Source organism: Lethenteron reissneri, chromosome 6 (genome assembly GCF_015708825.2).
Source record: "Lethenteron reissneri isolate LAM-NWPU_2019-01 chromosome 6, ASM1570882v1, whole genome shotgun sequence".
Classification (NCBI taxonomy): domain Eukaryota; kingdom Metazoa; phylum Chordata; class Hyperoartia; order Petromyzontiformes; family Petromyzontidae; genus Lethenteron; species Lethenteron reissneri.
Genome location: NC_083784.1, coordinates 1,282,060 through 1,309,774, shown reverse-complemented (window position 1 = coordinate 1,309,774; position 27,715 = coordinate 1,282,060). Strand labels below are relative to the sequence as shown.

At 50.0% G+C, this 27,715-nt stretch overlaps 1 protein-coding gene across 2 annotated transcripts; it reads right to left on the bottom strand.

Annotated features, from left to right (window-relative positions):
• Positions 1-359: 359 nt before the first annotated feature.
• On the bottom strand, positions 360-27,715 carry LOC133353506 (glycerol kinase-like). 2 transcript variants are annotated; one of them, XM_061569805.1, is made up of 20 exons: positions 27,467-27,715; positions 22,040-22,113; positions 21,268-21,374; positions 19,661-19,738; positions 18,281-18,360; positions 18,005-18,142; positions 16,991-17,100; positions 14,062-14,128; positions 13,207-13,242; positions 12,077-12,144; positions 10,712-10,754; positions 10,067-10,147; positions 9,164-9,242; positions 8,435-8,531; positions 7,498-7,582; positions 7,014-7,134; positions 6,435-6,578; positions 5,364-5,450; positions 3,476-3,562; positions 360-1,017 (listed from the first exon to the last, which is right to left on the bottom strand). In XM_061569805.1, exons 1-20 carry the CDS (start codon positions 27,542-27,544, stop codon positions 1,004-1,006), a joined length of 1,674 nt encoding a protein of 557 aa, XP_061425789.1. In that variant the 5' UTR covers positions 27,545-27,715; the 3' UTR covers positions 360-1,003. The 2 variants fall into 2 exon arrangements, with proteins under 2 accessions (XP_061425789.1, XP_061425798.1); XM_061569814.1 differs by lacking the exon at positions 3,476-3,562.

The window sequence follows — 27,715 nt, the reverse complement described above, 5'->3', positions numbered from 1 at the left end:
CCTGACCTCGGCAAACATATTTCAAATCACACAACAGTCTCATCTACCTTCCATTTCAGAACAGACGTCCATCCATTTAATCACACCCGTGTGTAACGGGTTGTGCAAAGGTCTGTGAAAAAAAATTACCGCTCGCAGCAAGGAAATGTTGGAGTCACAGTGAAAAGCAAGCGTGCCGATTTAAAAGTTCAAAGCGGACTCCATTTGCAATATAAAGTGTGTGGGCACCGTGCCTAAACCGTGGCAATTGCGCAACTTTGGCAGAAAACCGATTCTCGGACAACTTTGTGGAATGAGAGAAATTACGGATTTTTTCAGCGATGCTGTCATGTCCACAAGCAGTCTTCGCCTCAGATCGACAGCGATGCTGTCATGTCCACAAGCAGTCTTCGCCTCAGATCGACAGCGATGATGGAGGGTCACAACTTCGGTATAAATTAATGGGCTGCCAAAGTAATTGTAGACTTTACACAACGTTTACATAACAAGAGCTAAAATAAAATAACTTTTTTTAAGCAAGACAAACCGTGTCAATGAGCTAGTTTTTAAATGACGTGTCAAAAAAATACTGAATTTTTTGTGAAAACATTTGACACTTTCACGGCCAATTCCAATTTCGCTCCGAGGCCCACAATGCAAGTTTACACATTGTTGTGTTTAGTTTGTTGTCCTTTCCCCGCAACTCCGATTAGCACGGTTGGCTACGTACGGTGAGAAAGACGTTCAACATGCATTCGTCTCCCGAGACTGAATTTTCAATTAAAACAATGCAGTTCAGTTCCACATGATAGGAGTGCATCGGTAGTATTTGACAGTTGGTGAAATGTGATCGATACTGTGACTGCAACACCGCCACCTCAGAAAGTAAGGTGTACAGTACAGTACTTAAAGTAGCATTTTCAAGACTCCAGGATTGCTAACATGATCAATATAATTGGTTATATCTTTATTAATTCAAATTTTCTTGTCGTTACCAGCCATTAGACTTCACAATCTTCTTTCCTCAGTTGCGTAAGCCTGTACAAACACACACAAACACACACACGCACACACACACACGCACACGATTCAGCCGTTGCCGTCACGGCGGAGCCATCTTGTGTCATGGCGCTTAGTGTTTTAGGAAGTTACATTTTCTGACAAGGCTCAGAGAGACATCACCACACGTGTAGGAAATGATTATTTCAACATACAAGTGCGTACCAATTGCACAAGAGGAACTCGTGTTTCAGAACTGCATTCCGTTCGTAACGGCAGTAACATTTCCAAGATGTATATGGGTTTAAATATATTACTTAACAAAGTATCGGAACACCGGCACAATCCCACACTTTTCACATCACCGGCGCAATTGTGGCCAATTACTCAAAATGTAACCCTTAGTGGAGCACCGTCGATTCAAGACGCCAGTGTGCAGCTCATGACGCACGGTGTCGCGAAAACGTTAAGCAACTCAAAAACCCAAGTTCCTCTTTGCCGTGGCCCGGGACAGTCAATGGTTACAAGGAAATGTGTCTGCCTAAAGTGAGTAACAGAGGAGACAACACACAGCAGAGACAGAGGAGTGAAGACGACAGTCGTAAGGGGGTGTTGTTGTGTGTTGCGTTGTGTGTGTAAATCATTTCCCCCGTGCGTGACACATACCCAGACAAGGCTTTGGAAGAGAGGGCGACACTTTGTACCCAGTACAAGGCATGTTACCCAGCAAACGTGCACCGTTGAGTCAACGTTGCAAGTTTGCTGGCCAAGCGGACGCAGCAGTGGTAAGGGGCGTAGGGGTTAGAGGCAAGAGCGGGAGAGAACGCACGCTCGCAGCAAGCGATAGCAGCCGGAGGCCAAGCCAGCGGGCGACCGTTTCCTTATTTGTATTTATACAAACATCGCAGACAGGGTCATCATCCATACATGTATCATCCACAATGAAAGAATATTAATGAGACACCACTCTGGGACGGTTTTCATAAGCGACATCTTCAATGAGGAACCGAGCTGGCAATTCACTGCAATTTGCGGCCTGTAGTTGTTTCGGGGACAATCAATGTTGTGCTGCATATACGCCGGTTTTAATCACTTTCGGATTGATCAATAAAACGAGATCAATACCGCCCTCATAGCTGCTCTGTAGACTGTTGGGACAAGTGCAGTTAGCGAGCGCCTATGGAGGCCGGCACGTGGCTCGATTGGGTGGTGCGTGGCCAGCACCACGCCCATGTAGCGATGTTTACTCACTGCCGTCGGTACTGCTCATTTATGGCCGAGCTGACATAGAAAAAACCCAGGCCGGGTTCTGATATCACTCGCCACGCCGCTGGGCTTCTTAGCGCAGCTGCCCACTATTACACTACACACGCTCGGTCGTGCGATCACGTTAAACCTCCACGTGCCCTCCAGGGGGTTGGCGACACGCATCGAGATGCCAGAGTCCTACGTGTCCTCCGACAACTCTGGCAAAATTAATTCAAACGCTTCTATTGCCGCGCTGTTAAAATTCAACTAAAATAAATCGCTGAAAATTTTTTTAATTCAGTTTTTTGGCACACCCTACCAATCAAACATGCAGTTCAAACTGCAGCCCAACCGTAAATCTTTAACAGCGGATGATAACCGTACGGACGTCCTGTATGTCCATTTGCGCATGTGCATATTGTACGCGTGCGTGCATGTCCGCATACAATGCTCATATCACACAGACATATAGAGGTGCGTGCACATATATTGAACGAAGGGGAAGGAAATGTTTTATAGGAAGTGTTTATTGTGCTAAATCCACCATTGGCCTGCTCTATTTATCACACGGGCTGCTGCCCTTTCGCCGCTGCAGTCTGTTCCACCCCGCCATGCCGTCGTGGACAGGGCACGAGTTGTACTGTGCCCAAAGCGCACCCACAATGCACGGCAATAATAAAAAAGTTAATATCTCCCGCAAATCGTTCCAATTGGGAAAATACGAAGGGGCCGGGCAATCGACCGAACGCAGGACCCTCCCAAGAAAGTGAGGCTTTCTTGGGTAAAGGAATTTACATTTTCAAACAGTTACTAAAATATCTACCACTAGAGCACTATAAAGGACTCCTCACGTCCACGCAGGGACCTGACACTGCATCCCTTCAGTGAGATACTGTAATGCACTATCTCACTGCAGAATAATGTAGATTATTTTTCTACTAATACGTTAGAAATCTAATAACCGTATTCTCTAGATTAGAACAATTTTCCCACTGTACGGGCGTCAAGTCTTTGTTTGGTCGTATTTATTTATCAGGTAGGCCCCGCACATCTTCACACTCCCAGGTGGGGTCAATGCACACATCCTTCCTTCTGGGTGCAAGAGAATGCAGACCTCGGCATCATCACGCAACACAAGACGAGCAAGGTTAGGGGTGGCTCATGCAAAGGGGATTGGGTTAATGAAGACACCCCCCCCCCTCCCTCCGTTCGAAGCAGCACGCTGCGGCAAGCCCGGGAGAAAACTAACCTGAGATGTAGCGTGCTCCAATAAGCATTATCATACTGCCCAGAATATAAGACCCCAGGGGGATGCTCGTAAACATGTTAAGCTCTTCTGTGTGGCCGAGCCGGCGTATTGGGAGCAGGGGTTGGTACGACAGAGAGAGGGAGGGGGAGGAGGGGGGGGGGAAATTGCGCGGATCAACGTCAGGAAATCGACGTGTTAGCAAAATCAAGCTCATCGACGGCACGCTAGCGCCGTCCCGTCGTGCGCCGCACGGGAGGTGGCCCCTTCGCAGGCGCGCGTGGGATTCGGTGAAATCCGCCAGATTGAGATTTGAGGTTCCCACCCCGCCCCCCCCGGCCGTATTTGCAGGGTCAGCGCGACGGCAACGTTTACGGCCGGAGCTCTCCAACGTGCTCTCGGGTCACGCCCGGATGTCGGTGGGCGCGATGTGCCCGCTCGTCGCTCCCGTTTGCCGCGTGCTTTTATTCAAGTAGCCTCCCGGCTTCCCTGCACGTGCAGCGAAACGCGCCGTGCCGAACTACACGCGCGGTTAGAACCGGGCAACGCATCGAAGAGAGCCGCCGCAAGCACGGCCGCAAGCACGGCCGCCAACGCCGGCGAAGGTCGCCAACCTTGACAAGGCCTCGGGGGAGGGGACTCGGCTGGCCACGGTGCTTCAGCCAATCGCGTTCAATCAGAGCGGGAAAGCACATGCGGAGTAGTTGGCCATCGCCTGCCACCCACAGGTGCAATACGCCTTTACGCGAGGTTAGTAGCGATTCCGATGCTCATTGGTTAACATCCGCCTGATTAACCCGATTCCGATTCTGTCCCGATGACATACGTGTACGTAACTTTATCGGTACCGAGCCTCCCCCGGAGGGCGTGTGGCACAGTCTGGCGCCAGCCTATCATAGAGTGCGGTCGTGTCACTACGGTTCTCTGCGGCGAGTACAATGTCAACAGTGCTACGCCACTCTCTCAATAAAATTAGCGTCGTCTCCAATTTCACTCCGCATTGTGGTAATGGTGCCATGTGATGAGACCAGATGTGCTCACAGAAAACCGGTGCGCCGCCTGGGAAGGTAATCACGTACAACTAGTTCTGAGAGCACTGCCAAGTGTGACCTCTTATACAAAACACAAAAACAATTGTTTTTTCTATTTTCCCTTGTGGATAGGTGTACATCACATGACAGCCAATATGAAATTTAAATTTTGTTCAGAGCTGTAATTTTTGCAAATGTAAGTGAACCACCAAGTCTGTTGTTTTGTTTAGGCATTAGTGACCAGGGCAAGACCATCAACTCTTCATACTTGGAAACCCGGTTCAAATCAAAAGTTCCCATCACCTGGATTCGAATCCTGGGCCTTAGTGGCAGCAGCTCAACACTGCGACTTTAAATGACCGAGCAAACTCCAATTTTAGGCAATCAGTTTAACCCAAGACTCTGATATCGCATTCGGGCACACGCCTATACACTGCATATATACCTGCATTCACAAACGCGTAAACTTGTAGAGTCAACTCTCTGCTATCGTGGGCAGATTAACCGTACGTGTGAACATTAAGGAATAAAAAACGTGGTGTTGTTCCACGATCATCGGCGCCCTGTGCGCGGCGTGCTGGTCTTGGCCAAGCCGCTCCTCACTCGCGACCGATTCCTTTAACCAACGATGAAAACGGACGACGCATTCTACACGTTCACACGCCCTTTCTACGTCGCTAAATCAATAAATACATTTTTTGTTCCTATCCCATATGTTGTGCTGTATCCGGGCCACCCCTCCACACACCGCCCCCCCCCCCTCCAGAAACACTCGTGTGCTCAGTGCGTAGGCGTTACACACACACACGGACGGAGAGACACGCGTCGCGGCTCGAGAAGGGCAGGGATGTCAGCCTCACCGTTGCTGTTCATCGGAGGATCCCCGATCTCCCAACCCATGGAGCACTGCACCGCTTTCTTCCAGCGCATGTATCGCACTTGGCTCTCTGCGAGAGGTGCAAAAGCTCATGACTACATATCACAAACACATTCACGCCAGCGGATCCATGTTGTGAAGACAGCGTCCTTGGCCTTTAAAATCCGGCAGTTCGGCAAAGCATTAATTCAAGCGAAACCTGACTCCGCTGATGAGACAATTAATGTAGAAACCGGTCCTGGGTCCAGAATTTTCCTGTACTGAAACCCCGCGGCCCAGAAGGCCGCGGGGCCAATGGGTTTTGTAAAGAAAATTTCTACTTTTTTGGGAACACACTTTGACTTGGCACCCTTGGCAAAAGAAACCTGGCATCTCAATGTGCCCTCACCTACTTTTAAATAACAGACATGAATCAACAAAGTGACATGGGGTTTCTTTGTCTCCCCAGTGCTGATGTTTGCACACCACACCAGGTATTTATTTAAGGCCGAGTCAAACTAGGGGAGGTCCAAGACCAGTTCAGTTATTATCACCGACGTTGGCCATTAACAGGAATGAAACTCGGGTTGCCGAATTAGTAGCATCGGCCACCAACCACTACACTACCGCTCCGCCCGCACAGAGAGGCAAAGATCTCCAATATAGCCGTTAACAGACTGTTGGGGCAAGTACTGTTTGCAAGAGCCTTTTAAGGCCCGCACAGCTGACGAGGGTGTGGGTGGCCAGCACCACGCCTGAAGAACTTTGTCTCCCCAGTGGCGATGTTTACACAACGCACCAGGTGCTCATTTCAGGCCGAGTCGACCTAGGGGAGGGCCCAGGACCACTTCAAATATTTGATGTTGGCCGCGAGCGGAGATCGCACTCGGGTCGCCGGGTTCGTAGCGCAGCGTGCCAACTCGCTACACCACCGCTCCCCCCTAGACGCGCTCGCTCACACGCTCGCTCACACGCTCGCTCACACGCTCGCTCACACGCTCGCTCACACGCTCGCTCACACGCTCGCTCACACGCTCGCTCACACGCTCGCTCACACGCTCGCTCACACGCTCACCCTCGGTGTTGATCTGCGGCTCGAAGCGCTCCACAGTGACGGCCGTGAGGTCATCGGCCTCCAGGCTCCACACCCCCACGCCCTCCGCTGAGCCGGCCGCCATCGCCGCGCCCAGCGCCGTCGTCTCCGGCATCGTCGGGCGAACTGCACCGGTGATGATAATAGGAGGACGCCACTGGAGCTATGCACTTTGAAATCCAGATTGAAAACTAATTTCTTTAGAACTGTTCATCGTGTTTAGTTTGTTGTCCTTCCCCCGCATGTCCGATTATTGCAGTTGGCTACGTACGGTGCGAAGGAAGGTCAACGTACATAACCACAAGATGATAATGATAAGAAAAATAACAATAACAAAAAATTACGTGCACGTCTGCGTTCTGGAAAGCGCCCTCCAACAGGCATTTCTCCTCGGAAGTCCTAAATTAGCGACGACACCGGCGGCACTTGCGCCGGCCGTGCAGCGAGCGGGATGTCCGCACGCCGCCGTGAGACAATGGGGCTCGGGAAAGTGGCTCTCTATGCATGTTGAGTCGAGGGGTTGTGGGGTTGTGGGGAGGGGGTGGAGTTGCGTAACCGCACCGACAGGGATGCTCAGGATGTCGGCCTGCAGCTGCATGAGCACACGGTTCACCGTCATCCCACCGTCCACCTGCAGCGCCGTCAGAACGTAGCCGCTGTCCTGGTTCATGGCGTCTATGAGCTGCGGGGGGGGGGGGGGGGCAAGAGGGCGGGGGGTGGTGAGACGGCGTCGCGACCGTACGGCACGAGCGGCCGTGTTGTCTGTACGTACGTATGTTGAATATTTTCTTACATCTCGATTGAAAACTCATTTCTTTAGGAGCTCACTGAGATTAATTTATTGTCCTTCTCCCACACCTCAGATTATGAGCACGGTTGGCGATGTACGGTGCAAAACAAGTTCAACATACACACAACTACATATGCAGTCCTCGTTGTTGAACCGCACAGACCTCGCTGGAGAAACGATCCGTGGGTAGGACTATTCCTCACGACATTATTTACACTCGACTATGTTTCATCGACTGTCGCTGCGCTCTCTCACCTCTCGCGTCTGGAAGCAGATGGCCTCGAGGGCGGCGAAGGCGATGTGGGACTTGTTCGTGAACTGCGTGAGGCCGCAGATGATTCTGCGAAGACAATGGCAGCAAGGGATCCATGACGGGGTCACGACGGGGTCACGACTGGGTCACGACGGGGTCACGACGGGGTCACGACGGGGTCACGACGGGGTCACGACGGGGTCACGACGGGGTCACGACGGGGTCACGCGGCGACCAGCATTGCGGAAGCATGGTCAGTGGATTGACAAAGGACTGTAAATTATGACGAGTGACCAACGATGATGATGACGCAGGCAGTGATGAGAAGGAAACTGGCACTATTTGGACACATGTGAAATAGGATGGACAACAGCGAAATTTAAAGTGTGTTGTTGTTGTTGTTGTTCGGGGAAAAAAGGAAGGAACCGGAAAGAGAGGAAGACCTAAAAGAGAATGGCTTGCTGACGACATCGTAAGAGATTGGTGCCGGAGCGATGTGACCACTACTTGAGCCATATAGGTGCAACAGAGGAAAGTGGAAACAAATGACGAAATGTGCAGTAGATACAATGTGCAGTAGACACCTACTAGGGGCTATCTGCCCATGGATCGTGACGACTCTCCTGTCGCTACTCCTATCTGTTAAGAGGTACCGAGCCAGAGGTGGGTGTATAACTATGGTTAATGGATGCAAATGACACATTACTAATGTTGAATTTTACATGGCCAACTGAGCGACCAAAATGGGACCAACGAAACCGAAGAAAAAAACAGCCGAGTTAAAAACAATCTTACAAAAAGCTACATCTTGAATAAATTAGCGCGCTAAATCGTGGTACGTTCACCGAATCGGTGGGGCGTGGTGGACTGGGGGGCGAGGGGGGGCGAGTGGGGGCGAGGCCGGGGTGGGGGGTGCAGAGTGACGTGAGCAGCGCTCACCCGCGAGCGCTGGGTTCCCAGTAGGGCGCGTACAGCCCAGAGAACGCCGGAACAAAATAGCATCCGTACGACGTCCCCGCGAGCTGCGCCATCTTCTCTGTTTGGGGCGAGAGACAAGAGGAGCGGCAGGGCGCGGTGAGAGCCGTCGCCAAACCACGCACACAGCGCATCATCGCCTTGGTTAAGCGCCAATGGTTTTCAAGTTGTTGTTGTTGTTGCGTACAAACTGTGCTCGTTTATCAGTCGATCAAAAGTTGAAATCAAGTCAAACTGCCTCATTACGAGCACGCGGGGCGACACTCGTCTCCAAAGGTGGCTATGAGACAACAGTGGAAATTCCACATTCCTATGACAGGGACAGGCATAACAAACAGAGACACGACAAATTTTATATACGTACATAAAAATTTGCACTACGATCGGTAACCGTTATATATCTTTTTTTTTTATTGGTGTTCATTTCATGGGACAACTGCTCATTATCTCTTTCATCATTTAAGTTTATTGGGTTTCATTTTACTGGCCTCAGGAGGGTTGGATTGGCCGATCCAATCCTCCAATAAATATTTGACCTCCCGACCTTTCCAATGGCCAAGCCTTGTGCTTGGGACATCAACCACAACCTTGACGAGATTATATTATTTCTATTTTTAACCCCGCCCCCCATAAATCCTTTCTTTTACAGTTACGGCAGGTCAGAGGTCAAAGGTTCAGGGTTCAGTCCCTCACCGATGTCTGCGGCGGTCTGTATGATGCCCAGGTTGTCTCGCAGCCACGAGACCATCGCTCCTGCGATCGCCACCGATCCCTGGGTGGAAATAAACGCACGCGCGCGTCAAGGCACTGTGCATCACAGTCTCACACAGGGTTGCCGCCACCTTATCCTGGCGAGCCGTTCCTGGGAAATCTTCAAGTCTTCCGGAAATAAATTCAAAAGGTATCGATTTAGTTTGTCAGTTGCGTAATAACAAAACACGCCACTCGTGGCAATTGCAGCCATGGTACGGGCGGAGAGCTCCCTGCTTCTCGACCGGACTGCGGCGGTAATCCGTCTTGGCCGCCGAATCGTCACGAATGTCGGTGTTTAGCACAAATACACTTTCTTTTCAAATCTCTATTTCATAAAAAATATAATTCTGACGGCTGACGCCCATTGCCTTGGTATATTTGTAGCTTTTACTTCGACTCAGAAGACGATGCCTTTACAGCAGTTATCCCCTCTCTGTAACTGCGCGCAATCCTTCTTCCCCCTGATAAGTTTCCTGTTTATTTTTCTATTCCTGAGGACACGGAAAAACTGAGGTTGCCGAGGGAGAAAGTGCGGATTTTTTCATGACCAAGTAAGGGCCATCAAGCTATATACAGCTCAGAAGCGACCTGGCCACCACAAATGACAGCCCAACCACGTGGCTTAGCACGTGGAAAATAGATGGCAGCCAAATGCTCGAAAGCAGTGTTCTTCACTTATTTCAGAGGGGGGGGGGGGGGGGCCACTTTCGACGACAAGACATCATCTGTGCGAGGGCCGCCACACATTTTGAAAGCGTCGGGGTTTGACGGCACGCCGGGGTGCGTCGGGGGCCGCCAGATGACAGAGAGCCGTGCGAGGGGGGGTGGAACTGCGTGCGTTACCTCCAGAGCGTAGTACGTGGGCTTGTCCCGCCCCAGCTTGTAGGCCACGGTCGTCAACAGGCCGTGTTCCGAGAGCACCGGCTGGCCAAGGGGAATCGCAGACAACGCGGTGAGCTTTCCGCAGTGACATTGTCGCAATAACGCAAGGCTGATACGTTCCTTTTTCAGTCCTTTGCAGTTGTGTTTCCTTGCCTCAATCATAAGGTCTGCATAGGATTTTTTAAGCGGAGTGTCGTTTCATTTGGCTCGCAGCAACGAGCAAACTTACATTTAAACGTGGCCAATCATAGATTTTAATAAAGGTTCATTTATTTTAGTTTAAGGTGTACGAAACAATCAAGGGTAGTCTCAGGCATGTGCTATATCACTTTACTGTACATCTCTCTGCTCTTCTGATTAGATGCCCATCTCTTATAGCTCTTCTCTATATATCGTCCTCCCTCCATTCTTTCTAGATTAGAAGGATTCATACGCTTAGGTTTTTTCGGTAAAGTTTTTTAAAGTTTTTTACCTACGTGACTTTACCGAAAAAACCTAAGAGTATCCCTCCATTCTCTTTCATTCACGGCACGCTTTAGGCGACGTCGCTGCCGGCGGAATTTTAAAACAAAAATAAAAGCCCAAAGCAGAGTGTGCGCATCTCACCTTTGTCCCCGTGTTATGCAAAAGGAAACAGCCCGTTCCGTACCTAAAGGCAAAACAACAATCATCCATTACGTACATCAGTAGAATGCCCTCATCATTCATAACATTCTTCCTTTTATCACAGCGACACTGAAGATGCATTGAGATAAACACGAGTGGGCTCGTGATAATCTCCAGGCACTGTGAAACACGCCTTTGAATTTGTACCGAGTTTAATTCTCGAGTTTGGCTGCAAGAATCGTATTTGAACGTGTTCAAAGAGAATAGGCTTAACCCCTTCCACCAAATTGATTGATGTGATTGGCCTACAACAGAGACAGCCTCCTTAATGGCCTTGTCTCAACGGTATTAGACCAGAGAATGTCAAAAGGAAAAAGAGCACAAAGGCATTGCAAATTTGAAAAATTAATAGCCCGTTTTAAAGCTTTCGTGACTGCAGAGATTCATCTTCTTGGTTCTTTCGCTAAAGTCACGTAGAAGGGAAATAATAAAAGAACACAAATAAAACACAATAAAATCCAATTCTCACGACGTTCGGCCACAACGCAAGCAGCTGTCTTTCCGACAGACCTGTTCTTCACCCGAGGACGGCTGCTTGCGTTGTGGCCGAAACGTCGTGAGAATTATATTTAATAATGTTTTATTTTTATTATTTTATTATTTCCCTTTACGTGACTTTACCGAAAGAACCAAAAAGATTAATCGCCCGTTTAATATATATTTAGAAAACGATTCCCCATGTAGCCTTTAACAGACTGTTGGGGCAAGTTCTGTAAGCGAGCACCTATTGAAGGTCAGCACGGCACACGAGGGGGTGGGTGGCCAGCAACACGCCCGGCCGCCTGTCTCCACAGTGGCGATGTTTTACACACCGCACCAGGTACTCATTTGAGGCCGAGTCGACCTAGGGGAGGCCCAGGACCAGTTCAGATAATCGTCACTGGTGTTGGTGGCTGTGAGTGGGAATCAAACTCATGTCACCTGGGTTTGTAGGACAGGGCATGAACCGCTGCACCATCGCTCCTACATATTGTACATAGGTAGAAATTATTTTACACCATACGTGGCCAACCATGGCTAACCGCACATATACAGAAGTACATTTCTGCTTCTGTTTAATCAGTATATAAGTTTGGTTTTAAAAATATTTATTCGCAACAATATGATCTAATGGGGCAGCAGTCTAAGTGAGAGTAGTTTTCCACAATCACTGACCATCATGGCTCATCCGCTTCAGTCCCCCCCCCGCGCCCCAAGGGAGGGGCAATTCAGGAGGCGACCGCGGAGACCTCTGACGGACGAGCGCTCGCCGCACGCGCGTCGTCCGCGACGGAGCAGCGCACGCACGCACACACACTCGCTCACGTGTTTTTGGCTTGTCCATCGCTCAGGCACATCTGTCCAACCAGCGCTGCGGATTGGTCACCCAGGCACTGCCCACGCAAAAAAAAAAAAAAACGCAGAAAAATATTCAATTGCCCAATTTAAAACGAAGGCCACCGGGCGTGGTGGTGGCCACCCACCCCGCTCCTGTGCCGTGCCGGCCTTCAATAGGTGCTCGCTTACAGAACTTGCTCCAACAGTCTGTTCAAGGGCTACATGGGGAATCTTTGTCTGGCTGCGACAAGACGGAGAGTCCAATCGGAACGCTCACGGAGCAGCCAAACTCCGCCAACCGCCCTCGTCAGAAAACAGCTGGCGGAAGCGGAAATCGCAGAACTACTTCCGAGTTCCTTTCAAGTGATCTCAGATTCACTCGCCAAGTGATCTCAGATTCACTCGCCAAGGCTGCAGCACTTGCTCGCTCAGCCCGCCCTCTCAGAGTAATGTTCGTTAAACTAAAATGTTTCATTCTCAGAGCTCGACTGTTGGCTACCTCTGAGAAATGCAGCCATTGGAGACCGGGTTGAGACCACCAACTGTTTGCACATGAGAACTCAGTTTAAATCAGAATCACATAATTTAATCAATCTAAATCTTTATTTATCGTGGAGGAATCCGATGAACTGTGAAGCTCTTATTTCACAGATGTCCAGTAGGGGCACGAGGTCAGAAAGTTATAACAACAAAAATACAGGAAATGTAAATACTTGTGGTGACTGCTTGAATTAAAACCAAGGATTCTCAGCATTGCCAGCTCAACACTCTTCAACTCTGAGCCACCAGTGTTCGCATTTAAGCTGAAGAGGTCTCACGCTCGTCAACAACACTGCCTTAACAAAAAATAATCTAAAGACCATTGCCTGAAACGTTGCCGATTGTATACACGTGGATATATTAAGGCAGTGTTCCCAATGAGCGTGTGGAGTCTTTTTTGCTATTTCTACATACGCAAGTCGAACTTGTTCCACGCCGTACGTCGCAAACCATGCTACGAACGATGCCGCATCGGCACCTACTGCCGACGCGGCACCGCCACGCAATTGTGTCGCGCCGAAGGACGTTGGACGAGATCACGAGGCTTACACAACGCCGTTCCAGTGCAGGATACTCACCCCAGATATGGGCAGTCCGCTGAGAGGACCAGATTTCTGGAACACAGATTAACCGCCGCATTAGGGAACGATTTAACAATCGATTTGGCGTCCAGCAAAAGCCAACGGATGCGGTGCACAAATATGATTGTGAAACACAAATCACGGAGCAACAGCACTTTTACAAATGCAAACTTACTGTGGTCGGATCGAGTTTCTAGAGCCAAATTTGTGCATGCGTGCCGCAGAGGGAAATAAATGGACAAAAAAAAGCTTATCCAAGAGATCATCATCATCATCGGCATCATCATCACGAACCGGCATCACCTCTCATCAACGTAGCTGCATTTTCAAAACTATCCGAAAAGCTCCCCCCGTGTTTTGCTAACTTCAGCCAATAACTCAAATCGCAATTGGTCGCGACGGTTTTACTGAGCAAGCTTCATTGGTTTGGTGAAACGTCGCCACTCATGGCCGAGTTTGTTCACAGTGCAAGGCACCTTTGAAAACACTGGGCCACACCACATAACGCTGACACGCAAAACAAAGTAATATGCATTACTGTGTTTGTGTATATATCCATGAAAATTTAATAGCGTTTTCCCATTTGCTGGCGCGCACACACGCACACAGTGAATGTTTTGACACGGTGCCAGAAATATTATTGGGCCAAGAAAATGGGGGCTTCAGAACCAGTTAACCCGACGACCTTTAAAGACTTCACACCAGCGCCGTAACCAAAAGTTGTAAACGTAAAAAAAAATAACTGCGTTTATCGCCCTCAAAAGCCATTAAAGGGTCGCAAAACAAAAGCGCTCCGTTGAGGAGGGGGCAAGGGGAGGAAAGGGAGACCGAGACCGGTGGCAGCGTTCGTACCAGGAGGCCGTAGATTTCGGAGGAGCTGCGAACCTTGGGCAGGATGTCGCTGGGAATTTCAAAGAACCTGTGACACGGACGGAGGGGCGGAGAGGAAGACACCCAGCCAGTGAAGCGACACACACACGCACACTGGCCAGATCGATAGCAGCCGGTGATGTCCAACACACCATCGTGTATACGCAACTCAATAGAGAAGAGAGCAGCAACCTCCATCCTCCGGAAGTGGATTTGTAAACAGGCTGCAGTTGTACGCGACTCGAGTGAAAACATCTTGCTTGCCGAGATGAGTGCTGTGACAGAAAAAAGACGAAGCTCCCCCGTATAGCCTTAACAGACTGTTGGGCCAAGTGCTGTTAGCGAACACCTACGAAGGCCGGAACGGTACACGAGGGGGTGGGTGACCAGCACTACGCCCGACCGCCTTCACCTCTCCAGTACCGATGTTTACACACTGCACCAGGTACTTATTTTAGGCCGAGTCGACCTAGGGGAGGCCCAGAACCGGTTCAGATAATCATCACTGGTGTGCGACCGTGAGCGGGAATCGAACTCGGGTCGCCAGGTTTGTAGCGCAGTGCGCTAACCGCTACACCACCTCTCCCCTCGCACACACACACAGTCACACGTCCACCGACAGATTTGCGCCAGGGGTGGAAATTCCGCATCCGCCAAATCTCTCCACACCGAACAACTGCTGTGGATGACTCACCAAGTGGCATTTCTGCACCCAGAAGGATGGTGGGGTTGGGAGGACCATCGAGAACAAGATTTTAACACCCGTCAATTTCAATACCCACCGATTATGCTCTGGCCTTAAAATGAAAATATAAGAGACGACGTTTCGGTCAATGGCCCTTGTCGTGGCCTACGAATCGTGATCTGTACGAAGAGCTCGCTACGACTTTGTGGGACCAACAGTGGGACATAACGAGAATGGACTTCGTCTCAGAAACGTGGATTTTATTGATACCGCTGCGAAATGGAAATCTGCACAACGCGCATTTCACTTAAGGGATGCACTTTGACTTCTTCGTTTCTCACGTAAAAAAGAAAAAAAAGAGTTTGGCAGTAAAAAAAAATATAACAATTAAAAAGTTAAAGCATTAACAGAATCATCATCATCATCATCATCATCCATTCAGCCTATGACCTACATCCCTTCCACTGCACACAAGTGCGTGGGTGAAGGGTGAACAAAGGTGAGTGTGTGAGGAGCAGGGCACTGGGGTGCACGGGGCTGACGAGAAGATTGTCATCCTACTCTTAGTTCTTTCGGTAAAGTCACGTAGGCAAAAAAATGAAATAAAAAATAATAAAATAAAACAACTGAAAATCACGACGTATCGGAGGCAACACAAGTCTCCGTCATCAGGTGGGACCGTCACAGCCAGATTAGCTGCATCAAGTGAGGGAGGGATTCAAGATGTAGGCTCTTAAGTACCCCTGGCTAACTGCCCAGCGGGGCTCCCCCGCACATCCCTTCACGTCTAAACTAACGGCGAGTCGCAGTCACGACGCGCGCCCAACGTACAAAACAACCCGCCACATCATTTGGAGGAGGACACAAACCCACATTTGTTTTGTTTTATTTTGTGGATGGTTACCTACACATGCCTAGGTAGACCTTGTAAAGAAGTTGGAAGAATGAACACGACGAGAAAAAAAACTGAGAAAAATGGACCGCCCTGGTATGGTTATCAGATTAAGAGTATGTATCTATACTGGGGGAATCCGATTAGCTATAAAGCTCCTTTTTTTACCGATGTCAAGTACAGGAAAGGAGGCGCCGTCAGAAGAACGCCGCCAAACAGCAATGCAGCAAAAGCAATGGCAACGCGAGTGGAAAGTTAGAGGTTATGGACGCCGAGAAATAAGTGGATTGACGGAGCTGAGATAGGAGGCACTGTGAAGGAGAGGAATGAGTGGATTGATGGAGCCGAGATGGAGGAGGCACTGACGGAGAGCAATGACATGGAACGATGGTGTGGACCACACTCCTCCTCCGTATTCGTCAAATTAAGTCCCTTCCTCCAGTCAAGTCCCATTTACAAACCGGGTTGCCTACTACGGCCTTCAATTAAATCGACCTTGCTATGTTTGTTTCATTGCGAGGGACAATACATTAGTTTTGTTCTATGGTCTTGTACAGGGTTGCTGAATGAAGTTTTGCACGAATGATGCGATATAACATTTAATTATTACGATGATCATTATTATTATTAAACATCCGCAACAGACGGGAAGCGACAATTGGCAGCTGTTGCTGCTGCTGCTGCCAGATGTTTGTGGACCCAGCGGCCTTCGTAAAGAGGCTGAAAGGGAAGAAGAGACCTACGCTTTGCTGAGGTACAAACTTACAGTTTATTAAGACTCTAAAGACTGATGTCGGCAGCACTAGGAGCAGCAGCACGAGCAGCACCTGCACTATCAATATCACGAACAGCATCAGCACGAGCATGAACACTAGCAGCAGCACCAGCACTTGCATCAGTATCAATATCACGAACAGCATCAGCACTAGCAGCAGCACCAGCACAAGCAGCACTAGTACAAGCAGCACTAGTACAAGCAGCACTAGTACAAGCAGCAGCACTATCAGTAGGAGCACGAGCAGCAGCATGACCAACAGCACTTGCAACACCAACAGTAGCACCAGTAGCACAAGTAGCAGCACAAGTCGCAGAACTAGGCCTAGCGGCGGCACTAGAACCAACAGCACAAGTAGCGGCACTCGGCCTAGCGGCACCACGAGCACCAACAGCACAAGTAGCAGCACTAGGCCTAGCGGCAGCACTAGGACCAACAGCACAAGTAGCGGCAGCACTAGCACCAGCAGCACAAGTAGCGGCACCAGGCCTAGCGGCACCACTAGCACCAGCAGCACCACGGGCACAAGCAGAAAGCGGCTCCAAGAGCAGCAGCTCACCTGCACAGCTCGGGGTCCCACTCCTGCGTGTGGATGTTGAAGAGCATCGTGCGGCTGGCGTTGGTCACGTCGGTGCAGTGCACCCCGCCGTGCTTGCCTCCCGTCAGATTCTGCCCAAGTTGAAGAGAGGTCAGCGGCAGGTCGGGGCGTCGCTCGCCGTCGACAGAGACACGGCCACAAGGCGCCGCGGGGATACGGGGCCCACCGCGCCGTGTGGGCTGCGTACTCGGCGGTTAGTCGCGTCTCACACTCGCTTGCGACGCGGGTCCCCAATCTGCTGGTGGTGAACCGCATCTGTACTCTAAATTGTGAACTAAACTTTTTTTTTATTTTACCAGGTAAGGCCCACCGGAGCTGTATAGCTCTTCATCAGAAGTGACCTGGCCACCAATGATAGCTTATCATCACGTGGAAATAGCAGTCAAATACACGTAATTTTAATTCTAAATGTGGAGGGGAAAAACCGGAGAAAATGTCACGCGACCATTGGGAGAGAGCCATGCAAACTACAAATTTACATGCTTCAGGGTCGGTATAGAACCCACGACCTCCTGCATACCAGTCGAGGTAGTTAACATCTCGTCACCACCGTGCCCAGGTAGCCAACCATCAGACTTGAATACACGGTGACATCTCGTGGGGAATAAACATGCAATGCATATCACGCGAACCCTAGGCATCCTCGCAGCAGCTTATAGGATTAGCCATCGAAGAATGGCTGTCGCTGCATCGCGCGCTTTCAGATGCACTTCTGCGGCCATCTGGAACGTTCTTCTTTCCTATACGAGCAAGCAACTGAAGTTATGCACTCTTAAATCTAGATTAAACATTTATGTATTTATAAGTGCTTTTTGTATTTAGTTTGTTGTCCTTCCCCGCACCTCCGGTGAGCACAGCTAGCTACATACTGTACGAAAGAAGTTCACCAGACATACGTATGTGTGTGCGCAGTATATAACGATGGATGATTTGCACCGTGCTCGAAGCGCAAACCTCCGCACCGCATCGACGTACCCAAATGAGCCACGAATCAACGGTGCCGAAAAGTGCTCGCCCCTCCGCTACGGCCAGCTTCACGGCATCCGAGTTGTCGAGCAGCCAGCGCATCTTCACCGCGCTGAAGTAGGTGCTGATCGGGAGGCCTGTTTTTTTCTGCACGACACAGGAGGCGTGGGGGCGTGGGGGCACGTGCGAACCTCTCCATTAGCACGGCTGACGACGTACAGTGCGCAAAGAAGTCCAGCACACGTGTGTGTATGTGCGCGAGTGCGTGCGTGCGTGCGCCCTCACCTTGTAAAAGTTTTTGTTTTGGCCGGGCGTGCATTTGATGAGCCTCTCCACTGTGGTCTGAGTGCGAAGGTCCAGCCATACTGTGCGTGCGACGGATCGTAAAGGGACAATTAACACAAGGCCGCTGGCAGATTAGGCAGCGGCAACACAAAATAAACAAGGCCGAACTCTCTATAACCTGAGGCACAGATAAACAGATTTCTCCTAAACCTAACAGGCATGATGTGGCCATTAATATATTTTGTCCAGGTTTCACCGAGGCTTAATGCTTCCAATTGCAAGACAAATGCAGGTAAATGCAAAACGGGAATGCGAGGAATTCATGATCCCCTCCCGATAGCCCATAGGAGTTGTTCTGCCAGACTGACCGGCATGCAGAATTGTATCTTAACAAATCAGTAGATTGGGTAAAAAATATAAAAATATGTACCGACATCGTAAGGGCTACGAGTCTGTACCAACCTCGGTGGTGGCGCACCGGTTCGCACAATGTTCTGCAAAATCCCATGACCCGAGTTCACGTGCAGGGCCGAGGGTAACATCAGTGGGTGAGTGAGATCCGAACCTGGCCCTTTGGCCTGTCGTTCACTACGCCACAGCGAATAGTCGGGCGATGTACGGTCAAACAAACCCCCCCCCCCCCCCCGTGACAGACGCGAGCTTGAGACAAATTGACGGGGGGAAAGTAAGCGGGCCCATCGCTAGCGGGGACGATGGCCGGTGGCCAAAATAAAACCATCGAGTGGCAGCGATAGGATGGAAACGAGCCCAAGAGAACACGTCCGCCGCGGAGATGGACCCACGAAATCAACTCGTGCGCAACACAGGTGGCTACACTGCAGGAGCGTGAGAGATGGTGACGGCTTGGGGAGGCCTTCATCCAGCAGTGAATAGACCACGTATAAAGGTCCGTCGACCTCCATGATGGAATAGTGCGCCAGGTGTTACGCCACGTGTTACGCCACGTGTTACGATGGGCTACGATGGAGATGGTGACGGAGGAGTTGGCTGGGTTGTGAGAGCTTTATATGAAGTTGGAATATTAGAATGTATCAGAGTGAAAGTAAACTGATTGTTCCAATTGCGGAGCAGTATATTTTATTAAATTGTGTGACCCATTTGGCTTCAGGCACACACGATTGTCAGTCTTCTATTACTGTTATAGAGTCAAATTACATTTGATCTTCAGACGATTTAAAACACGCCTTCAAATTTGTTCCGAGTTGAATTCTCGAGTTTGGCCGGTTAAGAGTCGTATGTGAACTTGTTCAGACACCGAATAGAGTGTATTATAAAAAATATTTTATTTGAACTTGTTCTAAATACGATGCCGGAGGAGCGGTGGGGGACGCGTGTGGGGGAGGGGTGCAGCGGCCGTACCGATGGCGTTGTGCAGCGGCTCTCCCGAGAGGCGGTCCCACACGATGGTCGTCTCCCGCTGGTTGCAGATCCCGATCGCTGCACAATTCACAAACACGGAGTTTCACAACCCCCAAAGCGTTGCCAACACCTCTCCGAAGCAACGTTATCGTTTTTTATTCCACACTCAACTGTGCTTGTGTAACCGATTTAATTCCTGGATTTCCACCCCCCTCACCGCCCCCCGATTCTATCCTCGTTGTGGTATCGGCGTCGGCGACAAACGCGTTCTGCGACATGACAACGTCACACTCTTTGGCTCGAGCGATTACGCCCGGGTTTTATTTCTTTTTCACCCAAAACGTCAAGCCGGTCGTGCTATCGGCAACCGTTTGTCAGCAGACGGGAAAGCCGCTCGGGGATCTCCCGCACAGCACTTGTTGACCTTTCGTGTTGAAGAACGGCACACCAAAGCGAAGAATACGGCACCCACTGTGAAATCCCCTTCAAAATGACCTCTGCTGCACGCACAGTAATGGGGCCAGAACTTTTAAAAAGGGGGCCAGCATTTTAACGAATGGCTTTTAATCAATTTCAGATTTGCATTGCTGTAGAATTGCCCTAAAACACCAAGCAAGTTGTTTGCATGTGCTGTGCACAAACGAGCATTTGACGGCACTCATATCTCCATTGGTGCCTCCAAAACAGCAGTGGAATTTCAAAAGTTTCTACTAAAGGCGCCAGTCAGTCTCTCTATAACACAGTACCACAGAGCTGTTTCTCATTTATATCAATCCCCGATGGGCGACGGGCGTAAAATGAACTCGTAACTTTCTAATCGCGGGTTTTGTAATCTAACCGCAACGTCAACCGGCCCAGATCCGTGAACAGCTGTCCAAGAGAAAAATGGGGGGAACGATCACAATTGGGATTTACGGTTATTGAAACAGCGATGACATGGATGGGACGCGTAGACACCTAAGCCAAAACTTTTATTCATTCACATTTCTGACGCGTTGTACGTCCAAACGACAACACACACACACACACGGGCCCCGCGGTACAGGACACACGCGTTCTTATTTACAGAGTTCATTGTCGGGATGTGACAGCGTTGGCTGAGCTTGCCCGCAAGGGTTGGGAAAATAGAAGGCAGAGTGGAGAGGGCTAAGAGCTCTGCCACGTGCATTTAGATTATTTGGCTACGATACATTTTCACGTGATAAGCTGCTATAATTTGTGGCCAGGTGGCTTCTAAAAACAATAAGTTAATACCTCAGTGGGCTTTGCCCGTATTTTTTAAAAGTGATTTGTGTACCTTTCCTACACTTGGCACTTCTATTGTGTTTTTGCACCGTTTGTTCTCACGTTCTGACTCCGTGCCCCTATTGGAGACATCTGTGAAAAAGAGCTTCACAGCAGCTCATCGGATTCCTCCTCCAGTCCAAATAAAGACCCTGGGGTTCTGATTCTGGCTGGGGCTGAGTTGACCCCACGCGATTATCAAGGTGAGCATCCTGGCAACACCAGGCCCAGCGGGGGGGGGGGGCAGTCTCTAACGTATGACGGGCGGCATTCAAACCCGACTCATCACGAATGGGTCCCCCCGCCGCATCACGGAGGCGAACCTTTGAGCAGGGAGATGTCGATGTCGAGCTGTCCCAGCTTTCTGCACGTCTGCTCGATGCACTCGTGGACCGAGGAGAGGAGCTGGTGAGGGTCCTGCTCCACCCACCTGTCACGCACGGGCGCACAAAGACAAAGATCCCCCCCCGTGTAGCCTTACACAGACTGTTGGGGCAAGTGCTGCTAGCGAGCAACACCTATGAAGGCCGGCACGGCACACGAGGGGGTTGGTGGCCAGCACCACGCCCGGCCACTTTTGCATCCCCAGTAGCGATGTTTACACACCGCACCGGGTGCTCATTTGAAGCGGAGTCAACCTAGGCGAGACCCAGGACTGATTTCAGATAATCGTCACCGGTGTTGGTCGTGAGCGGGAATCGAACTCGGATCGCCCAACGTTGGAATGGTTGGCTACGTACAGTGCCAAACCCGAAAGCACACGGGAGTTGTTAAGAGGGCATCGCAAAAAACAAAACCCCCACGCAAGATGTAAACGCGTTTCTGGCCATGTGGTCCACGTATCAAAAGAAACAGCGGCTTCATCCCACGGGCAATTGTTTGTATTCTCTGCGAGGAGCTTCGGTTTCGTACTTGCAAAGATACACATTCAAAAAGGGCTTTAGGCAAAAAAACCATGCACGATCCTATTTAATGCTGACATTATCCTTGGCAAGCCGATGATTACCCCCAACGTTACACTACATATACACACAAGGGGTATAGAGGGAGGGGGACAAACAGCTCGCGTGCACGGCCTATGCGTTGCTCACTCACCCCTCTTTCGGGAAGATCTGCGTTATCTCCACTTGGTGGTGGCTCAAAAGCTCAGCAGTCTTCGCATTGAAAACCTGCAGAGACCGGAGAGAACACGAGTGCATCGACATTCAAAGTGGATCCTCCAGTTCAAATTGGGACCTCGGCGATGGACTGACTAAATGGTACAAAAATGTTACTCGATGGAGTTGATGGGTCAAGTAGACTCCCAGCGTGGATTGATATTTGAAACCCTTCTGGCTGCAAGTTGCACGGTCTTGCTAATGCAGCCTCTGGATGAAATTCCAAATGTTAATCCATCCATTACTGCCTTCAATAACCAAGATAGTGTGTGTGTGTGTATGTATAGACAAAGCGTCTTTTGACAGAGGATGTTGCAAGTATTCTTCATGGAGGGAAATTGGATATATATTGGCATTGAAACATAAAACCCAACAAACCAGACAAAAACATCGATGTTTTCCACTCGAGCTAAAACAACGCACTGCTGGATGAGGCCATGCCCACGCCGTTCGGAGGGGTGGGGGGGTTAATTGACCACATGGCCAGTATCGGTCAGTAAGGAGGTGGGGCACATTAAATGTTTGGGAGTGCTTTTATGCTTTCAATCTGAGAAACAACTTTTGCCCACTATAAAAGGCAAATGTAAATGTTAATTATTATTCCGTGACCTAATTATTCCAGGAATGCTTCTGCCTCTGGGGAATAACTATGCAAATAAATCCATCATCTATATCAGTGTGCGCGCGTGCAAATGAACACGCGAGCCAATTTCACAACCTTCGCCTGCCCTGCCCTGCGCAGCATTACAAACAACAGTCTGCTGCTCTTAACAACACTACGTTTACACACAGCATTTGACACATCTGGCATGAACCCAAACGGCGAGGACAAAGTCCAAACAGGGTGAACCCTTGCAGGGGTCAAACAACAATCCGGCCAAAGTCAGTTCATAATAATAAATGGGACGAGCTGGCAAGTGCGTACGTACGTTTAACTTCTTTCGCACCGCAGTACGTAGCCAACCGTGCTAAAATCGGAGGTGCGGAGGAAGGACAAACTAAATACAAAAAGTAGTTCTGAAGAAGCGAGCTTGCAAAAGGATGGACGATGTCGATGTTCGCAACGACCCCGCGACATTCACGTGACCCTCGCTTTCCACAGAGCATGCCCACTCGGTGTAGATGCTCCAATTCTAAATGTGACCTCGGCTATGGACTTGGCAGACGCGCAGACGCGCGCCGAACGATAAAGCTCTACCTCGTATCCACAATCGGAATCTTTATTTATACTGGAGGAATTCGAGGAGCTTTAAAGCTCTTTTTTTCAAAGGTTGTCCACAGATCGGGGAAGGTCAGAAAGTAACAGGTACAACCAAGACAAAAACACGACAGGAATTGTTTTTGTTTTACCACGGCACTTTGCTTATTTTTACACCTTGGCTGTGCGGCTCCCGTAACGGCGCAGCCCCGAGACTGCTCGCTCGCACCTCCGGTGAAGGAAGGGCCTCCAACACAGAGCGAATCTTGCGAGCCCCCTTTAAAAAGCCAGTTTCTGCCTACTCCTCCGCGCTGACCAGACGTGTTGGAAGCAGTGGCAGTACCCGCACTTTATCCCCCCACACCCGACTTGTGCAGCTGGGTGGACGACAAGAGGCTGGGGCATTAAAGCATTTTGTTACCATTGCTTCAACTGCCGCGCCAGGAGATCGAACCAGTGGAAATCTCTGTTGCAAGTGCGGCGTTTGCTAATCATTATACCCATGGCAGCATTTTTCTGCAAGTGAAAACTGCCTTCATCAAGGTCCCTTTGTGTTACTGTAAACATGGCCTGTACAACCTGCAAAGGGATTTCACAATCATCTACTGAGGCTTGTGTGTGTTTTTTTCCTCTATTAAGTACTTCTTGCAAACACGAACGGTGCGAGTGGTATAATCCGTGAAAATGTGCCGATGATCCGTTGGCATGCGTGCGCACCGGCACAAATAACAAAAGCTCCACGCATTTATCGAGAACACTGCCCATAAAAGAATAAGTATAGGGTGCCCCCTTTCTTCCTAGCAGCGAGGTAGAGGCTGGAGAGACGAGTAAATGATAGCGGGAAGGACTGCACTACAATATACCATGTGGGGGGGGGGGAGCACAACGATGGAATATTAATTTTTTTCCGAAAAAAACTCTTAAAATCACAATGTTATCATGGCCCCACTGTACTGTGCAGTCTCCAACTATGATTAATTCTACCTCACTGGCCTCTCTCGGTCTCTGATATGAAGGGGCATTGCCTAAAACGTCATCTATTATATATTGTTCTATTTAGCTCGGCGTTATTAACTGAATGTTCGTATTGTGAATGCTTACAAAAATAAACTGGACACAGTCAGGAATAAGTCATTTATGTTACACAAGCACACGTGCTTTTGGGATGACACATTAACGTCAAGATTAAGGGGAAAGTTCGAACAAAATACACTGTTTGCACAGCGTGGGTAAAACATTACACACATCTTTAACATGTAATGGGTAAGCCGACCCTGCCTAAATTGCTGTGGCAAAGTCTGCAGTTGCCTAATCGAATGAGCACTTTCAAAGCCTCGCTCAACAAGTTTGAGATGAGTCGTCTTTTTTTATGCACAGTATTACACAACAACTTTTTTATAAAGCCCTTTATAATTATTGTTGTGTGGAGTCCAAAAACGCGGTCGAAACAACACAAAACAATGCAGAATAGACAAGGGTCCAGGCTGTCCATGTCATCATCATCATCAGCCATGGGCAATCCCCTGCTGCATGATGAGTGGTACGCTCTCAAATCTATTGCCATGAGTCCAGTGACTTCATCTCGGCCTGAATCAATGCCTCGTGCCCGTCTCTATCACCAATCAGTTAGTGCATGAGATGAGCTCATTATAGAACAGTGGGATGATGGCTAATAAATGGGACCAGTCTGGACTGTAGAAGGAAGAAAATAACTCTTGTCAATCCATTCCAATGACACAATTGTGCCATCCCAGGGTTGTTCTTTGTGCGCGTGTTTGTTGCTGCTAATTGTACGTCAGAGGTGGTGAACAGACTTCACTGTGCACGACACAGGAGCAAAAAATAAACCACACGCGACAATTCCACTGCACAGGCTGCGCTTGGCAAACTTCTACATCTATTTGGATGAATACAGAGTCGCACAAATGATGCGCAATGCAATACTTGCACGCGCAATAAAGTGAGCAATGCAGTATTTGCATGCACAATACAAATTGTGCAACGCACTACTTGCATGTACAATACAAAGTTTGTGCAATATACTCGCTGTTGCATACACAGGTGATTGGCAACTGGCTGGCAGTATTTTTCAACAAACAAATCATGCCAATGCGTCGTTGGCTCATCAAAGTCCCAATAAGTTAACGACAGCCACACAAATTCACGCAACATACATTTGTGTTCGTGCTGCAGTGGTTAACGATCAGCAACATTGACACGGGGGAGGGAGATAAATAAGTGTGCATACCTCTAAACCCCTTATCAGTGCCCTTGATTATTACAGACCAATTCAGACCTTACTGGTCACCCCGTGCCCCTTATAAACCTCAACGTTAGTCCTACAAAGTCCCATCACAAGGCAGAAGAAACACACACAGACTAAACACATGTTTTGTGCCCCTATTGAAACGGCCGTGCACCGTCTGGACCTGCAAACTCACGTTCCCTGTACAATATTACGAGGTAGAACCCGTGTGGGTTGACATGCGTGGATGTGCAAACGAATCGTGTTGGACACACACGCGTGGCACGTTCGTCATACACGAGCACACAGTCACCTTGGCCTGGCTTTTACTACATTTGTTTTCCCACGCTACTGACTGGGCACAAGAGATTTGCCGATCAGATTGATGGTTCTGTTCAAAATAAGAAAATCACGCGTCTTCAATTCAATTGACATGCACACACGGTAGAGGCTCGGGGAAATGTATTTTAGTGATTGTATTACACTTCTTATACTTTGCACTCGTTCGTTTGTATGGCTTTGTTGTGGTAACGGTCTTTACCCGCCCCTACGTGGACATCCGTGAAAGAGCTTCATAGCTCATCGGATTTCTCCAGGAAAAATCAAGACATTGATCCGATTCTGAATTCACGTTAATAAGCGAGCTCAATTACTGCGCTCATCTGACAGCAACTGCGTCGTGCGCAATCGCTCCTCTCCACTCGCGACTACCATGCCCCTGTTTTGCTTGCTTTCTTTTACGAATCTTTGTCAATCCACTGCTGGATGAACGTCTCCCCACGCCGTCTTGGTAGCGGGGAAGGCGGGGTTATAGATCAGACCATGCTTCACCGCAGGAAGGAATGCGTTGCTCTGGCAAGGCATGCGTTGCTCTGGACCCGGTACAGATCGTCAACTCGGCCACTCAAGTCAGGATGTGTCCTGGAAATCAATGCGGGAGCAGGCGGCGTGGGTTCAGAGCCCAGCGCCCTAACCGCTGCGCCACCGCTCCACCACCACCACCCTCTCTCTCTCTGGGGTTGTGTCAATGAAATGCCCTCTCTAGCCCACGTGTGGACAACCATCATCCGTCGCTGTCCAGTCGACGCGGTACCAACGGAATAACGCATTGGCGGACACATGAACCGAGACATACCACACATGCATACGCACACAAAGACAAAGATCCCCCGTGTAGCCTCTAACAGACCATTGGGGCAAGTGCTTATGTAGGCCGGCAACGGCGCACGGACGGGGTTTTGGTGGCCAACACGACGCCCAGCCGCCTTTGTCTCCCCAGTGCGGATGTTTTACACACGGCGCCGCACCGGGCACTCAACCAAGGCGGAGCTAACAACCTCCCAGAGCCCCGGCACCGATTCAGATGTTGGCCGTGAGCGGGAACCGTATCGATCCCACCGGGTTTGCCCACGCAGCGCGCCAACCACTACGCCACCGCTCCCCCCACACACATACACACCCCCAACATTAGCAGGATAGAGCAACCGGTTTGGCCGTCAATCCATTGCCCCACGCCCGATCCCACGACGCGCGTAACGTGCGGCTTGCCGCCGCCGCTGCCCTGTGTACAGTGCTAAGGTCATTAGGCCGCGTTTTAATCGGAAGCACAACGGAGGCCGCCACCCTCGCAGCATGCCCCGACCGCGCACCCGGGCAGGGTCAATCCACTGCTGGGACGAGGGCCTCCTCCCCGAGCCGTGTCCACATCAATGTGTGTGCACATCGCGCGCACACAACACGTGGCGACCAGAGGGCTCCATCACCCTTCCGTCATATCAGCAAAACCCCTTGGTGCAATGCTTTCATAAAACAACACTTCGTGATAATAACCGGTAGCTGGGGGAGCTTGCGGCTTGGTGGTCGTCACTTCTGCCGTCTCATCAGCAGGCCAACGTGGCCTGCAACAAAACAATCGCAATTACCAGAAATCGAGTCGAACTCGTTCCTTGATCCACGGCTCCCACCAGCGGACCCAGCTGCAGTCTGTCCGTCGCTGCCATTGTAATCAATCTGCGGAGCTGTAGGCAGTTCCCGTAAGCTGCCCGCTCGGCGACCACCCAGCAACCCCCTCGACACCGGCGGCGAAGAGCGAGCAAAGTGGAGGTCGCCCGGGTCTCAGGCAGCCGCTTAATAGCGCAGGGCGCGGGGTGACATCAGCACTAGACAGTGGC

Coding starts and splice junctions, on each gene's coding strand:
- LOC133353506 (XM_061569805.1), bottom strand. CDS start 27,544: ATGGCAGCGACGGACAGACTGCAGCTGGGTCCGCTGGTGGGAGCCGTG. Junction 22,114..27,466: donor CGAGTTCGACTCGATTTCTG/GTAATTGCGATT, acceptor CGGTCTCTGCAG/GTTTTCAATGCGAAGACTGC. Junction 7,583..8,434: donor TGGGAACCCAGCGCTCGCGG/GTGAGCGCTGCT, acceptor TTGTCTTCGCAG/AATCATCTGCGGCCTCACGC.